Source organism: Hemibagrus wyckioides, linkage group LG03 (genome assembly GCF_019097595.1).
Source record: "Hemibagrus wyckioides isolate EC202008001 linkage group LG03, SWU_Hwy_1.0, whole genome shotgun sequence".
NCBI classification, from domain to species: domain Eukaryota; kingdom Metazoa; phylum Chordata; class Actinopteri; order Siluriformes; family Bagridae; genus Hemibagrus; species Hemibagrus wyckioides.
The window spans coordinates 26,563,082-26,575,314 of record NC_080712.1 but is presented as its reverse complement, the minus strand read 5'-3'; the positions used below and the strand labels follow the sequence as shown (position 1 = coordinate 26,575,314).

The 12,233-nt window shown below is 38.3% G+C and overlaps 2 protein-coding genes across 5 annotated transcripts; both read left to right on the top strand.

Moving 5' to 3' along the window:
• Positions 1-1,893: 1,893 nt before the first annotated feature.
• On the top strand, positions 1,894-7,931 carry mtrf1l (mitochondrial translational release factor 1-like). Of its 4 annotated transcripts, none has more exons than XM_058386677.1 (7): positions 1,894-2,332; positions 2,415-2,494; positions 5,019-5,202; positions 5,282-5,445; positions 5,643-5,760; positions 6,068-6,204; positions 7,620-7,931. In XM_058386677.1, exons 1-7 carry the CDS (start codon positions 1,894-1,896, stop codon positions 7,815-7,817), a joined length of 1,320 nt encoding a protein of 439 aa, XP_058242660.1. In that variant the 3' UTR covers positions 7,818-7,931. The 4 variants fall into 4 exon arrangements, with proteins under 4 accessions (XP_058242660.1, XP_058242662.1, XP_058242663.1 ...); XM_058386679.1 differs by having other exon boundaries at positions 2,292-2,332; positions 5,047-5,202; positions 7,620-7,917; XM_058386680.1 differs by lacking the exon at positions 1,894-2,332 and adding an exon at positions 3,961-4,166 and having other exon boundaries at positions 2,416-2,494; positions 5,047-5,202; positions 7,620-7,917.
• A 1,352-nt stretch (positions 7,932-9,283) lies between these two features.
• fbxo5 (F-box protein 5) lies at positions 9,284-12,031 on the top strand. The gene is made up of 5 exons (XM_058379980.1): positions 9,284-9,441; positions 10,179-10,834; positions 10,940-11,030; positions 11,134-11,307; positions 11,453-12,031. The coding sequence occupies exons 2-5, from the start codon at positions 10,212-10,214 to the stop codon at positions 11,705-11,707; spliced, it is 1,143 nt and encodes a 380-aa protein (XP_058235963.1). The 5' UTR covers positions 9,284-9,441; positions 10,179-10,211; the 3' UTR covers positions 11,708-12,031.
• Positions 12,032-12,233: the final 202 nt, after the last annotated feature.

The window sequence follows — 12,233 nt, the reverse complement described above, 5'->3', positions numbered from 1 at the left end:
GGGGCATTGTCGTGCTTAGATAATACACCTACTTCAACTTAAACACTTAGAGAAATATTTGTGCAATTGGAAACAAACAGTAAAAGCCAGAATAGCTAGAACTGGTCCTGATGCTGTTCTTTTGCTCTGCTTCTTTTGTTTTGTCAGTTTTCTGCATTATGATTAGTCTCATGCTGTTGTTGATAATCTCACCTTGATACACTGAAGATGTCCTATAAAATCAGATGCCTTAAGACTCACCACTACCACAAAAAACATAAGGTTGGTTTAATCAAACCTGCACTTATGGTCCAACTTAAGCCCATCACTGACCAAATATGATTTGGGAAATAGATTATTCTCAGCACCACAGTGACAGTGACATAGTGTATGTTAAGTTGCCTTTATTTGTCACATATACATTACTGCACACTGAAATTCTTTCTTCGCATATCCCATCCTTGATGCAGTCATGATGCAGCACCCCTGGTGGCAGTTTAGGGGTGCTGGGGCTTGAACCCTGATCTTCCGGTCAACGACCCTTTTAGGCCTAGGCCACACGTACACGGGTATTTTTAAAAAAGAGTTTTTCCTCCTTCGTTTAAAAAAAAAATCTCGTCCACGTGAAAACGCAAAAACGTGGTCTGAAGCGCTGTCCAGAGCATGCAAAACCAAGAGGTGGCAATATAATCTCAACCGTAAAGCCATGTTGGCCAATCAGAAGCCTGAGACGCCGACTTCACAAGCAGTGTTGCCAGATTGGGCGCGTTTCCGCCCAATTGGGCTACCTTTGGTCACGTCTCACCGGGAAAAAGTGCATTGGGCGGGTTGATAAAATCTGGGGTGTTTTTTTAATGCAACTGGCGGATTTTTATTTTTGACTATAAACATGATATTTTATTAATTTTCTATTCAAACGATTAAATAAGTGTAATATGTAATGTTGACGTTTTAATTATATGGTTCAGTTTAGCCAATAAGGTTCAGGAGAGTCCTGTCCAGTCAGACTTCAGTCTTGATTAGCGGGTTGTTGTAATCGTTCTACTCGTTAAGCCGATATCACAAAGTTATTAACTGTTATAACTGTTTGTTATTGTATTAGTTATAACAGTGTGCATTTTGGGCTGGTATTTTTTTTTAATGGGTTTAAGCTGTAGAGGGTTTTAAGCTGTAGTTGGGCTGGAAATCTTCAGTCCAATCTGGACAGAGAAAACAGAGAAACCAGGGAGAACATGCGATTCTCCACACAGACAATACCATGAGTTCAGGACTGAGCCACTATTATATGAAATATGACGTGCTTTGAATTAAAAAAGTGCACCTTTCCCTGCACATTTTCACCTGCTCGAGCACAACACAGCTGATTCTTCTCATGCTGCCTTCAAGACCCATGTGAACGCAAAATTTCCATCTAGGAACCTCCAACTTCAAACATTTCAGCTTTCACTCAAACTGTCTAATTGTAAATTTTCTACTAAAACAGCTATTATTATTATTATTATTATTATTATGTGCTTAATTTTTTTTAATTAATGGAATAAGTCACTAATAATAACGCCGAAATGATAATGCTTATATCATGCTACTATTTTTTATTTATTTATTTTTTTTAATATGTTGAATTGACGTCACAAGTCCTCCTAGGAAGTTTATATTTTGTTAGGTGGAAAACCGTTCAAACTTCATATTTCTCGTGAATACAGCATGAGAACTACCGTCAATAAATAAACGATAAATAAATGTTATTCATCCCGGCCATAAAACAGAGACTTTTAATTTGAAATACGTCTAACAAGGAAGTAAGAACGTGACCGGATTGTTGTCGTCCTGAAAGCATGGTAGGTTAGTTAGGGGTTGTATATGTCCTAGTATGTGGTATAAACAGTTAACGTGATTAAAAACAACTTTCCCATCATGTCTGTGGCCTGTTTCACTAAGCAACTGCTCAGATGCGCAGTGTTTAATTCAATAGGAAAGCGCACGAGACCGGCAATTCGTACTTTGTCTCATCGCGAGCATCGAAACCTGCCGCTCAACCGTGCACGTGCAACTCCAATTTACCGACCCTGGAGATGCCACAGAGACTTCCATACAACAAACTCAGCCATGATCGCAAGAATCATGACGGCGGATGAGATGTTTTCCAGAAAATCCCTGCAGGACTACTTGAGGACAGTGGAAACGGAGTATAACGAGTGTCTGCGTGCTGTGAACTCCGCACACCTACAAGCAGACGATGAGGAGGTGAGAGCAAAAAGGACAAGGGTGACTGCTTTAGATCCTCTAGTCCAAAAAATCAAGGAGCTGGAAGAAAAACAAAGGGATTTGGAAGAGACCGAGTCATTACTGAAAGGTAGAAATGGGCCTTCAGGTATTTTGGTTGGAAAGTGCCAGCTGAAGTGATGCTTACCTGTCTGTCATCTTTATCATTCTAGAAAATGACCCTGACTTGCGCGAGCTTGCAGAGACAGAAAAGCAGCACTGCCTGGCAGCCATTCAAGAAATTAAACAAACGGTAGGTCGACTTTATACCACAAGCAGATATTCATACTGTCAGATAAAGTCTTTTGATAGCAATGTCTTGCAACACCTGTGCATCTTCATGCAATTATCTAATAGTGATGTGTCGTTCATTTTGAACGAATCTTTCCCATGACTCGAGAACATCGAGTCGTCTCGGGGAGTGAGTCGTTCATTTTGTGTTGACTGCGCATGCGCAACATCGCATAAGACGATCAGTGAACAGAAAAGATTCGTTCACCTTTCGAGTCCTCGGGTTCGAGTCATTCGTTCATCACGTGACAGCCCCGTATGCTAATACAATGCAGTCTGAGCCGGAAACAGAAAAGATTAGTTCGTCTATCGAGTCTTCGGGTTTGTACCGTGACATGACCGCTTTATTGGATACAGAAATGAGTTCATTCTCAAACATCCTTACAGTTTTTTTTTTTACTCTTACTGTTACGTGATGCATTATAGCTTTTTATTTCCTACAGACTATAAATGTGTGAATATCTGTCATTATGGTTCTTTTCCATAACACTAAATGTTTTAATAAAGAGTTGGTTAATGCTTTAAACTTCATTAAGGAAAATCATTCTTGCTTTCTTTCTTTCTTATTTATCTACTTACTTTTTATTTTATTTTATTTTATTTATTAACTTACTGTTTATTTATTCTTTGTATTATTTATCTGAATAAACATCAGCTAACCCTGCAGTGTAGAAAATAGAAATGTATAAATTCATGCATAAATCTGAGTGTTGTTTTTTTAATCCATATGCAGTTATTTAATAATATAGAATCTGACCTAAACCTAACCTTAATATATGAAACTAATATTAATTATTCACATTAATAGTGTTATTTGCTTTTATGTTATGCCCCTGTCATTTAGGAGTTTGAGTTATCAGTATTATACCAGCAAATGCACAATTGGTGGCAAAATAAACAATAGGTACTTTATGTTTGCAGGTTTAGTTTATTTTAATAAGTAGTATTTGTTTACAGATAAAGACAAAACAGCAAATTAGCATTTCCAAGTAAAATGTGGATTGATTGATTGATTGATTGATTTATTTATTTATTATTTTTTATTTTTTTTAAAAACCCTCACACACCACACATATACTCAAGAAATATTAAACAATAAAAAAGGAGACTGACAATTATTATTTTTCAGAAAATGTTTATTGCACAAATATTTTGATAATTTTATGATATCTTATAGTTTTATAATTTAATACCTTATAAAGTCAATAATATTAATGTAATATTGTATTTGTCATAAGATACTGAGACGGGAAGCAGTCACATTACAGGAACGAACAATATGAATCCAAAGACTTGTTATGTAAACTAATCTTTTCTGTTTCCGGCCCAGACTGCATTGCCTTAGCATACGGGGCTGTCAGGTGATGAATGAATGAATCGAACCCGAAGACTCGAAAGGTGAACTAATCTTTTCTGTTTCCGGCTCAGACTGCGTTGCCATACAGGGCTGTCACTTGATGAACAAACTGATTCGAACCGAAGGCGCGGGAGATGAATCATTCTGTTGGGTATACAGAAGATGGCATGGCATAGCTTAGTTTAGGATGTTACGTGACAAAAGAACGAACGAATTCGACCCAAAAAAACCGGAGGTGAGGTGATGAAGTAACAGACTGCATAGCCTCAAGACACAGGTAAGCTATTACTTATAATATGACAGTTCTTTCTTATTCGAAATGTGATCAATATGTGCGTAAGTAGATGTGTTAGGGAATTAACATGTAACATTTTAATTACATTCTGCTGAAGTGAACAAAATGAACGAAATGACTCGAAAAAATATTTGTTCATTTTGCTGAACGAGATTCAAAGAACCAAATCAGTAAAATGATCCAAACTTCCCATCACTATTATCTAATCAGCCAGTCAGTGGTAGCATCACAGAATATACAGTCATGCAGATACAGGTCAATAGCTTCAGTTACTGTTCACATCAAAGACCAGAACAGGGAAAATGTGATCTCAATGTGCTTGTTGCTGCCAGACGGGATGGTTTGAGTATTTCAGAAACTGCTGTTCAACAGGCGTTTTCACACTCTGGAGTCTCTAGAGTTTACCCAGAATTGTGCAAAAGACATTCTTTTATGTGGGTAGAAAAGCCAGTGGGTTGATGAGAGAGCTCAGAAGAATGGCCAGACTGGCTTGAACTGACCGTAAGGCTTACTGAAACTGAATGATTGAAGAGCTGAAACATGACCAGTTTCAGTAACCCTGTGCTTAATGTAGACTCCTGTCTCAAGCCTGATAGGAGTGAAACCTCATGTGGGTTTTCTGTCACTGTTGTTCATCTGCCTGTAGGTTTAACATGCAGTGCATTGTGAGATGCTTTTCTGCTCACCACGGTTGTAAACAGTCGGTTATTAGAAGCAACTATTATTAAGAATATAACTTATATAATATATAATACTATATAACTATATAATATCTATGCTTCAAACACTAAAAATCATCCATGTTGTTCTTATTTTTTATTATTATTTATATAGATTTTCTCTCTTCTTATCCCCGAGGAAGAATCAGACATGAGCGATCTGGTCCTAGAGGTCACCGCTGGGATTGGAGGTCAAGAGGCCATGCTTTTTACCGCAGAGATATTTGACATGTATCAGAATTATGCTGCTTTCCACGGCTGGGGCTTTGACATGCTGGAATACATGCCAAGTGATATAGGTCCGTCTTTGTTCATTCCATTTAGTATTATTGTGAGCTAGAATAAGTGCACCCTAATGCTTTTGCTTGTTAAACTCAGGGGGTGTACGACATGCCTCAGCCAGCATCAGTGGCCCACTGAGCTATAAGAAGATGAAGTTTGAAGCAGGCGTCCATCGGGTCCAAAGAATACCGAAGACAGAGAAGCAAGGCCGCATGCACACCAGCACTATGACGGTGGCAATACTGCCACAGCCTGCAGAGGTGTGATGAAAACTGCACATACTGTATATATTATTACCCAAGCAATGCCCCTAAACAGCCAGCGGGTTTAGAAAAGAAAGTGTTTTCTTTGTATGAGGACACTTTTTTGTGGCTTGATATAAAGGTGCTGGGTTTTTAATTCATGCTGATATGAAAAAATACACTCACATTATTATTAATTTGCTATACTTTCCCAGATCTCTTTCACTATTAACCCCAAAGACTTGAGGATTGAAACGAAAAGAGCCAGTGGAGCTGGAGGACAACATGTTAACACAACTGACAGTGCTGTTCGGATCGTCCATTTACCAACAGGTCAGTTATTTCTTAAACTTCTTCCTATAATGGTCAGATAATTCTGGTGGTTGTATGCAATATGTTGCTCTTAGTGGAACTAAGAGTGTAACATAATCGCACATCATGCAACATATTGCACATCATATTCTAGTACTACTCATTTCTTCCTCTGTTTATTTTTATTCAATTAATTCTTTTTTAAATGTTAGATGTTGTTTTGTTGTATCCACAGTCTAAGGAGGAGCAGGCCTAGTATACTTCATATATCTGTTATGTGACAAATGAAAATCTTGAGTATTGATGGTAAATGTTGCTGGAATTGCAGGCACAGTGTCTGAGTGTCAGCAGGAGCGATCCCAGATCAAAAACAAAGAGAAAGCCATGAAGGTGTTACGGGCCAAGCTATACAGCGCAAAGCTGGAAGAGGAGACGAGTAAGAGATACCAGGCCCGCAAACTCCAGGTACACTGTCCACTTGTTTTGTTCACACAACGATTCAGTATCGATCAGTATCACAAACCTAAAATGTACAAACCAAAGCACTGAATTTCCATACTTAGATTTTCATAATTGTCCAAAAGATATCAGGTTTGAAAAAAGTGCTGGAGATTTTCGTGTATCAGTGCATGCAGTAGTAGACTGTTTTGGACTGCATGTGAAACTGGTTACTGAACTCGTACAAGACATGCAAGCATTTATTGATACTCAAGATTATTTTAAACTGTTTAAGTTGTCTCCGTCTTACATAGCAGCATGACTGGACTGTATACTTTTAGGCAAAGCATGCAGCAGAACAAATTGGCGAACAAATCTGAATGAATCAATGAATCACAAATCAACTGGATGGAAGAATCAAATCATTTCACTCAAATATTTTCTAAATATGTTGAGTATAATATTTTCTAAATAATTATAATCGGATCTGATGGATTTGCCCTGGGATTTTATTTTATTTTATTTATTTATTTACTTACTTACTTAAAAATTTAGCCCTAGCAACAAGAACTCAAAACAGTTCTTTTTATTGTCTAAATCAAAACACACAAAAGCACAAGGAAGCGGCTTAAGGATTGGTTGGTAGAAGAGGTGTAACATTATGAGAATCCATTTTTTCAGAAACGTCCTAATAATACTGTGCAAAAGTTTACACCCCCTGGCTCTTAATGTATTGTGTTGTCTTCATGAGCACCAGTTGTAATAGGTGTGTAGGAGTCCCACAATGTGAACAGATGGATCTCAACATCATATTGTCACTGTTGGAAAAGGTCATATATGCAGATGTTGGAAAAGCAAATAATTTGCAGGGCATGGAGGATTATTTTGAAGAACAGTGGGCAGTTTAAACATCTGTTATTTTTTAAATGGTTAACCTTAAATTTAGTTTTAACACTAAATTATTCTTTTTACACATGCAATATATTGCTTCTATCCATCATCTGCTACAAGTATGCCTCAGACTTTCTTTTGGTTTGTTATCCGGATATGTATAACTGACACTGCCCCCTAGTGTACACAATGACATTTTGCACAATTATGTTGGCAGGCACAGTTAGGAAACATCTGGATGCAAGTTTTCCAGAGTCAGGTGAACAGAAATGTACATTAGGCCTAAATTTCCCAACATGCCTCATTAGGAAGTTAAAGAAATATTTAAAGTATTTCCTAGAACAGAACAAAGGGCAGTTGTAAACCTCACTGACACAAAAACGCAGTCATGTATAAATCTGAAATGTTTGCATTTTTTAGGTCACAAACACATCCGGCGCATATTTCAGAACAGATCAGATTGTTGCAATAAACAAAAATGTTAACTGTCTGGTGAAATCCAAAGTCTTGACTTTTTTAATATATATTTCTTCACCCTTTTGTTGTAACAGATTGGCACCAAAGGCAGATCAGAAAAAATACGGACTTACAACTTTGCACAAGATCGGGTCACTGACCACCGGATCGGGAAAACGCTGCATGATGTACACGGATTTTTATTAGGGGAGGAGCTGCTGGACGAGATGAGCATGTCTTTGCAGCAGTTTTCAGAACAGGAAGCTCTCATGGACATTGTTGAAGGTCAATAACTGAGATCAAGAATTGTATATGGCATTAATTTAAAATAATGAATAAATCCTTTCTTTTAAGCACATTGCTTGATTGTTACTGAGCTTCAATACTTAACGGATATTCCTCAGGCTTTTTGTAAATACTCTCCTATATATCTGTATGCATTTATTTCTACAAAAGATCTCTAGCTTTTGCACAAAGGATGGCACTGACAACACTAAACTGTGACTTTATAAATCTCCCCCAGAGGTTTCTTGAATAAAAAAGCTGGAATTTAATGTTCAATTATATGAAGCTTGGTCCTGGAGCTAAAGGAACTTCGCTGAACTGAAGTCAGCTTGAAAATTCCTGAAAATTTGAATCTGGAGTGACCTGATTACCCAGATTTTAGATTTCTATAGATTACTAGTAGATTATATGTAGTAGATTACTGTATTTTTAAAATGAGCATGCTATTTGAATGTTCCATGGAATCCAGAGTAATTAATCATATATCACCAAAAAACAGAAGCAAGCAGCCAAAGCATTATAAATTCTTGGAACCATATAAATCCAGTAAAGCCAGTTTAGCTAAATAATTCAGATTGAGTAAGACAGCTCAACAACAGGCCCAGGGTCTTGTGTATGTGAACTGTCCTTTGTCATGTTAACCGTCAGACTAAGTGGCGCTGGGTAAGCTGTGTGGGGGTGACCCTATGGACTATAACCCATTGGCCAGTCTGTAGTTTTCTTACAAGGTGTGAGGAAACATAGAAAACCTATTCTAAGCGGGGAAAGCTTTATCAAGCACTTTCTACATTCCAGCTTGAGGTGTGAAATGCCTTAGTAATGGCTCTTAACTTTAATTCATGCCTAGTTCTGTATGTCTAACAATAGCAAAAAGACATTTAAAACATCTGTAATGTCTTTCAGCTATTGTTAGACCTTCAGAGCTCCAGCTGTTTAAGAAAGGTGATCCCCTGGAGTTCACTACAGAGCCGAAAATAATGTAATGCTCTGATTTTGTAGCCTTGATTTTACAAAAAAAAAGCCATATGATACCAAGACATAGTTGCAAACGTATATAACACTAAATAAAAAACATGAACCTTAAAATATATATATATTTTTTATTTTAATCAATTTAATAAAGGCGCCGTTTCTGTCATCTACGTCATAGCTACGCGCCATTTCTTTCCTCCTAGTATGCGTATTGTTTCTTATTTTTTTACCACAAGAATTTATACAAATCCCACCTCCTGCGTCAGCAGTGGCTAGAGCCATCCCAACCCTGGCGACTGATGACTCCAATTGGGGGACTCCCTGCGAGAACGAGCTTGTAGCCAATAGCAGCGCAGCAGAGGCGGGACTTGGCGTAATACTGGTAGTGTAATTTGCAGCGGAAACTCCTATTGGCTACAAGGCGGTTAAAGGTACTTTGTTGGGCTCTGATTGGTGAGCGCGTTTTTGACGCGAAATTCAAACGATGTAATAACTGGCGCTTTTTCCCCCTCTGCTTTCATTAGTCAATGGTGTCTGGATTTGACCGCGTAAACTGACTATGTTGGGATAGAACACAATAATCCGGGGAAAAGAAAAGGCTATACATTTCCAAGCCTCGCTTTTTAAAAAATATATAAAACCTGGAGCATTATTTTAGAGGTAAGGTATACTACTATACTGCATGTTTTGTTGGCGTTTACCCTGTATATTAGTGTACTGCAGCTGAAGAATGATAAGGGTGACGCCGGCTAGTTTAACCACGAATATCTATATATATAGTTAACTTACTATGCCCATAGCAACAAGGCATGTGTGTTATTTAGATTTCTATATTTCTATATAAATTTGAAAGAAAACTGTTTTATATTTTGGGAGTTGTGGTCTGGTCCTTTGCTAAACCCCGCCAATAAACGCGAAGCTAATGCGCCAAGTTAGCCTTTTAATTTGTCCAGCAGGGCGACTTAACCAGCTAGCTCGGTGATGTGGCTACCATGTTAGCCGCCTTAGGCGCGCAAACTGAAATATCTCCTGGTAAAACATTTAAAAAATGAATCAGTTGTGTTTTTGAAATTACCAATAAATAACAGCCATGTTTGCAATAACGGGGAAATTCTGTATCTGGTCTTATTTGAGGTTTAAGTAATGTTAATGTCACTTTACGCATGTTGCCAAGTAAAGGTTATAAGGTCTCATAAGTTTGGTCAAATAAATGTCACGTGTTTATATTGATGGGTCAGTAGCAAAAATAAAATGAGGAAAGTGACTTAGTTGTGGCAGCCCGTTGAATGACTTTTTGTATTGTGTTTCATGTGATATTTGTGGGTTATTTATTTATTTTATTTAAAGTAAATAATCAAATATTCTTTCGCTCAAATATTCTCTCGTTTGCTTTCTAGTGTTGAGCTGACCAAACATTAAAAGGCATAGCCATGAAGTGCCTGACCCGCAGCAGAGCTCCAGCAGAGAAAGCTGAAACGGAAAAGAGCGCCGAGTTAAAAGGACTGAAACAAAGCGCGCCATCTTTCTGTGTGTCTTCCTCCATCTCCTCACCGCACCTGGACCGCGACCCCAAAGGGCCTCATAACAAAGAAAACTGCAAGGACAAACCCGGTTCTGTAGACGTGCTGCTGTCGGACGACGAGCTTCTCCTGAGCAGCCACAGTCTCTCAGAAGACAGCGGCTACCTCTCTCTTCACAACAGCCAACTTGAGCACTATGATGGCGACACGCATTGTACAGAGACTCCGCAGAGGTGCACAGAGGAAAGGGAATGCAGACTGTCTCCAGTTCATTCAGACTCTAAATCTAGTTGCCTTCCTGTGCTGAAGTTCCAGGAGGAGGTATGTAGACAGTTGGCAAAATCCTACAAGGAAAGCCAAAGCTATGACTGGACTGTCATTAATAAGGTAGCTGAACGCTCCGGCCTCCACAACGTCATTGGCCCAAAGATGGGCCTGGAGTATGTGGACATTATTTGTGGTCTGTTGAAGAAAGACATGAAGCACATCCTGAGTAGGATCTTATGCCTACTTGGGGATTGTGACTTGATAAGGTAGGTCTTTTGTGGCTCATACTTGCTTTTGTCCTAAGCATACTATATATAGCAACCATAAAAAAAAAGAGAAACTGTAGTGATTGAAAACGTTTACTTTTATAGCTGTAAAAGAGTGAGCAAGACATGGCGGAAAATCATTCACCACGACACGAGAGCTCTTCAGAGGTGCCGAGCGGCAGAGCAAATGCTACGGGTAAGGAGGATTTCATCTTGAAGGATCAGTCAAATGTAACACAAGGATTATTTATTCTGCCGCTTTGTTGTCTCTTCTCACATGAACTCTTTTTTGAATACAGGACACAGGAAGGCCAACAGGGTCTTTATCCAGAGACTCTGGCCTTGACAGGGTGGTGTTTTCTTGCCTGCAGTCTGTAGCTTCCTCAACACCAAGGCACAAACCAACAAAGAAGAGCCAAACGGTGGAAACGCGAAACGCAGCCAAGCCTAGTCGCTTTACAGAATTTCATGATGTAAGCAGGAGTTCTTGGGTATCCTAAATTGTACATAATTTAGTCTTGAACTCAGATTTGGTCAGGAAGTATTACAGATGTTTTAACAGCATTTCTTGTGATTTGCTGGTCACTCAAGCTAACAAGCTGTTTTGTTTTCTTTCAGGCTACAAAATCCCTAAAGGGGCACGAGGCTTTGAGGAGTTGCCGTCTCTGCGGTTCTCCTGCACGTTATGACTCTGCCATGAAAAGGGCGGTGTGTTTGCGCGCTAGCTGTGCTTTTGACTTCTGCTCGCTGTGCCAGTCTGCGTACCACGGGTCCACCCAGTGCCAGCGGGGCATAATAAAGGCATCACCACACTGCCAGAACACCCCTTTAGCAGGATCCGCTCGCAGCAAACGCAGCATCCGTCGCCTCTGAGCTCCAGTTACTCAGGAAACACAATTTGCACCTTTTAAAAAGAAATCTTTTATTTCAAAAAAAAAAAAATCTTTTATGATGTGAAATTTTTGTTTTTCACGTTCCTTTATGTTAAGCGATGTAGGTCACTGTGTCTGTGGTCCTAGCACATGTATATAAAGTACTGAATGCCAAAAAAAGAGAAGGGAGAGGACCAAACAGCCTTCTCCACTGATACATTAGAAATTTTTATTGGTTTTTATAATTGTTAAATGTATTAATCAAATGAATATTTGTGTGCCTTGTTAAAAATTGTAAATATTTACATGGCCAAATAAAGAGTATTTTTTTAAAAAAGAGAAACAACTTTTGTTGCCTTGTTATTGGTGGAGAAACCAGTGAATCTGATCTCATACATACAATTGGCCTTAAGAGTAATGTTAATTGGCTATCTATTTTTACTATATATATTTATTTATTTTTATATATATTATATATATTATATATATTAATATAATATAATTATAAATTACTCACAAAAAGTTAA

Excerpts from the sequence above, each read along its gene's own strand:
- mtrf1l (XM_058386677.1), top strand. The coding sequence starts at position 1,894 with ATGTCTGTGGCCTGTTTCACTAAGCAACTGCTCAGATGCGCAGTGTTT. Across the intron at positions 2,333-2,414 it reads GACCGAGTCATTACTGAAAG|AAAATGACCCTGACTTGCGC; the intron begins GTAGAAATGGGC and ends TTATCATTCTAG. Across the intron at positions 2,495-5,018 it reads TTCAAGAAATTAAACAAACG|ATTTTCTCTCTTCTTATCCC; the intron begins GTAGGTCGACTT and ends TTATTTATATAG.
- fbxo5 (XM_058379980.1), top strand. The coding sequence starts at position 10,212 with ATGAAGTGCCTGACCCGCAGCAGAGCTCCAGCAGAGAAAGCTGAAACG. Across the intron at positions 10,835-10,939 it reads GGGGATTGTGACTTGATAAG|CTGTAAAAGAGTGAGCAAGA; the intron begins GTAGGTCTTTTG and ends TTACTTTTATAG. Across the intron at positions 11,308-11,452 it reads GCTTTACAGAATTTCATGAT|GCTACAAAATCCCTAAAGGG; the intron begins GTAAGCAGGAGT and ends GTTTTCTTTCAG.